Source organism: Pongo pygmaeus, chromosome 20 (genome assembly GCF_028885625.2).
Source record: "Pongo pygmaeus isolate AG05252 chromosome 20, NHGRI_mPonPyg2-v2.0_pri, whole genome shotgun sequence".
Taxonomy (NCBI): Eukaryota; Metazoa; Chordata; class Mammalia; order Primates; family Hominidae; genus Pongo; species Pongo pygmaeus.
The window spans coordinates 662,564-666,823 of record NC_072393.2 but is presented as its reverse complement, the minus strand read 5'-3'; the positions used below and the strand labels follow the sequence as shown (position 1 = coordinate 666,823).

At 68.0% G+C, this 4,260-nt stretch overlaps 1 protein-coding gene across 1 annotated transcript; it reads right to left on the bottom strand.

The window, feature by feature from the left end:
- Positions 1-215: 215 nt before the first annotated feature.
- On the bottom strand, positions 216-3,698 carry KISS1R (KISS1 receptor). Its single transcript, XM_054473559.2, has 5 exons — positions 3,284-3,698; positions 2,381-2,505; positions 1,469-1,604; positions 978-1,210; positions 216-795 (listed from the first exon to the last, which is right to left on the bottom strand). The coding sequence occupies exons 1-5, from the start codon at positions 3,495-3,497 to the stop codon at positions 349-351; spliced, it is 1,155 nt and encodes a 384-aa protein (XP_054329534.2). The 5' UTR covers positions 3,498-3,698; the 3' UTR covers positions 216-348.
- Positions 3,699-4,260: the final 562 nt, after the last annotated feature.

Sequence of the window (4,260 nt, the reverse complement as noted above, 5' to 3'; positions counted from 1 at the left end):
ACTCCAGCCTGGGTGAGAATGAGACCTTGTCTCAAAAAAAAAAAAAAAAAGTGGAATGAATCGTACACAGTGACAGTCAACTACAAGACAATGAGAAAACGTTTGACACTTTCTGGAATGATCCACAAAGTCCTGTGTTGACACATGTTTAATTTCAGGAAACACAGAAATCATAATTTCAATATCAATAGCAGACTTCATAACGAAACTGCACCGAACGTCACAAGAGACCAAAATATTTGCACAGTTGATCTCGGACAGTAAGAAAAATATTAATAACAGAAGAATAGCCGCTTTTCCAGCAGTCCCCGCTCCCGAGGGAGCCGCTCGGATTCCCACCGGGTCCGCTCAGAGAGGGGCAGTGTCCTCCCCCAGGACGCACAGCCGGCGCGCGGCCAGCCCACTGCTCCCTGGCTTCTGCGCCCTGGCGGGGGCCGGGTGGGACCCCAGGCGGTGCAGCTCCGTGTGTGGGGCTGCGGGGTCCGAGGGTCCGGGCCGGCGGGGGCGGCGCGGCGCGCAGCAGACGCGGCGGAAGGCCTGTCGGAAGTGCGAGCCCAGGAAGGCGTAAAGCAGCGGGTTCAGCGCGGAGTTGCTGTAGGACATGCAGTGAGCCCATGTCTTAAGCGCGTAGGCGGCGTAGCTGCGTGGGTGCCAGGAGCCCGCGGGGCCCAGCGCCTGCAGCACCAGGAACAGCTGGATGGGGCCCCAGCAGGCGGCGAAGAGCAGGACCACGGCCGCCACCAGCCGCGAGACCTTGGCCCGCACGGCGCCCGAGCGCTCGGCCAGCACCTGCCCCTGGGGGGTGCCGTGAAGGTGATTAGACGAAAGGCTGGGGCCCGGCTGGGCTCATCCCCTCGCACCGCCCCTCCTGGACCCCTTGGGCTGTCCCTGCTCGCGCAGATGCCCCCACCGGCCCCTCCCACCACGGTGCCTCCCCGCCCGCCCAGCCTTGCTGTCCTCCCACCCACGCGGAGCACCTGCAGGGAGCTATCGGCGGGCGCGGGGCGCACGGCGACCCGGCCCAGGTGGCGCAGCATGGCCCCATAGCAGGCGCAGGTGGCGAGCAGCGGCAGCAGGTACAGCGCCAGCAGGTTGTACAGTGCGAAGGCGCGCTCCAGGGCGCGGCTGGGGAAGGCCTCACTGCAGTAGGCGCGCGGCCCCGGTGACAGGCGGTGCAGGGCGAGTACCGGCGCAGACACCGCCGCAGAGCCTGTGCCACAAGCCGGGATGAAGACCCTGCGCCGGGAACCAGCAGCCCCCCAGCGGCCCCCACGTGCCTCCCCGGGAGGCGTTCACCCAGCCACCCTGCAAAGGCCCGGGCGCCCCGTCTGCAGCCTCGCTGGCCCTAGGCAGGCAGAACTATTGCTGCCATTTTCCAGATGCTGGACCGAGGCGGCAGGTGGCTCCGGGCGCCCAGGGCACTAGGACGTGTCCGCCTTCTCCCGTGAGGCTCCTGAGCTGTACTCACCTACCCAGATGCTGAGGCTGACAGCCAGCGCCAGGCGGGGAGTGCGGCGGTGCAGGGCGCGCAACGGGAACACCGTCACGTACCAGCGGTCCACGCTCATGGCGGTCAGAGTGGCGCACGTGGCCTGCACCGAGACCTGCGGGAGCCGCCAGCCGGGCGTGTGGACACCTGCGCGGTTGGGAGCCTGCCCTGTCCGCCCGCCCTGCCGATCCCCCTACGTGTGCGAACACTCAGGCACATACACGGGATGTGTCCTGGGAGGAGTGTCCAGTGCGGGTTGAGGGGACAGAAGGTGGGGAGACTGGGAGAGGAGGGCAGGAGGATTGGGGAAGTGAGGGAGCCCTTGGGGGGCGGCTGATACCCCGAGTCTGAGACGGGGAGCTGCGTGGGATGGAGGGACAGGCGGGGCAAGAAGCATCAGGGCCTCAGTCGCCCTTTCTTACCAGTGACCCGGGTCCCCGTCTGCATCCCTCCTCCATCCCCATTCCCGCCCCCCACTCCAGGTCTAGGCTGCACCACCGCCCAGCCCCGTCCCGCAAGCTGGGCCCCCCAGCCCCTGGTTCTCCAATGCGTTGCCTCGCGCCCCGCCCAAGGTCCGCCCCCCCATCCCACGTGGGCTCCCCCTCCCCACATGCGCCCGCCCCCCGCTCCGGAGCGCATCCCCTCTCCTCGTCCCCACGTGCGACCCCTCCCCTCCTGCTCCAGAGTGCACCCCTCCCCCGCTCCACCATGCACCCCCTCCCCTCCAGCTTCGGAGAGCATCTCCCTCCGTCCCCACGTGCGCCCCCTCCCCTCCTGCTCCGCAGCGCACCCCCCTCCCGGTCCCCACGTACGATCCCCTCCCCTCCCACTGCGGAGCGCACCCCCGCCCGTCCCCAAGTGCGCCCTCTCCCCTCCTGCTCCGGAGCGCACCTGCTGGATGTAGTTGACGAACTTGCACATGAAGTCGCCCAGCACCCAGGCGGGCAGCGGGTACAGCAGGGCGGTGAAGGGGACGCAGCACAGGAGGAAGGTCACGTCCGTGGCCGCCAGGTTGGCTGCGGTGGGGACGCGCGGGCGCTGGGCGTGGGGGCCACTGGCGGCGGGAACCGCCCAGCGCTCCTGGCCCTGACCCCTGGCCCCCACCTTGGTCCGAGTGACCAGCAGGATGGCTCAGGGAGGCCCCCCCAGCGCCCCCGGCCTCCTCGGGCAGAAGTTGGGGCGCCTTCTAGTAATTCCCCCTTACATCTCAAACATTACGCCTCCAGCTCGGATTTCCTGGCCATTCCGGCAGAAATCGGTTCTGCTGGGCCCTGTCCGGGCTGGGGGAGCCTGAGCAGGCCCCGACCCTCTGAGCCTCAGTTTCCACAACTGCAAACTGGTGACAATGGTGCCGGCCCAGCAGCCACCGATTGGGCGTGTGCGATAGGGGACCCCAGGACACAAATGCATAAACAGGCTCAGAGAACCACCGGAGCAGGGGTCGCAAACTAAGGCCCGCGGGCCAAGCCAGCCCCTCCCCCAGCCCTTTGTTCAGCTGACACCGAGCCATTGGCCCGCGCTGCACTGGGGCGAGCCCCGCGAGTGGCCAGGTCGAGGTTTCCATGTGCCACACTCCCCACCCTCCGGCCCGCCCGGGCCCGCCCGCGCTGGAGTTTCCGACCTCTAGCCTCAGGTGTAGGGACCACAGGGAAAAGACTCGAGGTGGGGGGGACCCCTGCAGGGGAAGGAGCCGGGTCTGAGAGGGCCCCGATGCGCCGCGAGAGGGCACCCCAGGACGCTCGGCCCTCGGAGCCCCCGGGACGGCAGCAGGTGCGGCGCAGCGCCCGCGCTCACCGATGTAGAAGTTGGTCACGGTCCGCATCGGCTTGTGGCGGCAGATGACGTAGATGACCAGCGAGTTGCCCACCAGGCCCAGCAGCATCAGCGCCGCAAAGAAGAGCGGCACGAGCCAGGCGTCCACGGCCCGCGGCGCAGGGACTGGGCCGTCCGAGGCGTTGGCCGGTGCCCCCCACGACGCGTTGGGCCCGGACGTAGCCACGGTGTGCATGGCCGCGCGCCCCTCCTCCTCCCGGCCGCCCTCCAGGATTGCGCCCTGGCACCGCCCCAGGGACCTCTCCGCCCGACCGCCCGGGGGCTGCCGCTGTGGAACTCAGGAAGGGACTCCTCGGCTGGAGTCCGCAGGGTCCAGAAGGCAGCTGTGCTGGGCTCGGCGGCTCCTCTGCCGGCGCCGCTGCAGCCAAGCGTTTATAGCCCGTGCCCCCCGCCCTTGTCCTTGCCTTCCCGCCTCTCCGGCAGCCGCTCGCCACTCCCTCCCCTGCCCACGCGCCCTCTATTCACCCAGCGGCAACCCCCCTATTCCCTCCTCTCGGTGCAAGGTCGGAGTGAGAGCGCGGGAGGGGGCTGAGGGGGGCGGAGCAGGCAGGCGGTGGGCCGCGTGAAGGCTGCTGTGGACCTGGAAGGACCGACCTTAACCAGCGGGTAGACGCTTAGCCCGGACTAGGAGCCCAGCCAAGGCGTGAACTGTAAGGCCTGTGAATATGGGAAGGGCTTTGACCCTTCTAGGGGCTGGGGCTCCAGGGGGTGGGCCCAGCCTGGCAGGGAGGCCAGCCCTCAGCGGAGACCCTGAGTGAGGATAGCTTGGGTTTGTCCTCAGGACCCTGGAGAGCCATGGAAAGTTCAGGGCAGGTGAGGGACGTCCCTGATCTGGCGGTTTGGGACTGAATGTGTCCCACATGACTGACAAGGGGTGTCTGATACCCGCAGGGACACTAGCAGCGGGAAGCAGGTGGAGGGCACCTTGCAAAGGCCAC

Excerpts from the sequence above, each read along its gene's own strand:
- KISS1R (XM_054473559.2), bottom strand. The coding sequence starts at position 3,497 with ATGCACACCGTGGCTACGTCCGGGCCCAACGCGTCGTGGGGGGCACCG. Across the intron at positions 1,211-1,468 it reads CAGCCTCAGCATCTGGGTAG|GCTCTGCGGCGGTGTCTGCG; the intron begins GTGAGTACAGCT and ends CTTGTGGCACAG. Across the intron at positions 796-977 it reads CCGCCGATAGCTCCCTGCAG|GGGCAGGTGCTGGCCGAGCG; the intron begins GTGCTCCGCGTG and ends GGCACCCCCCAG.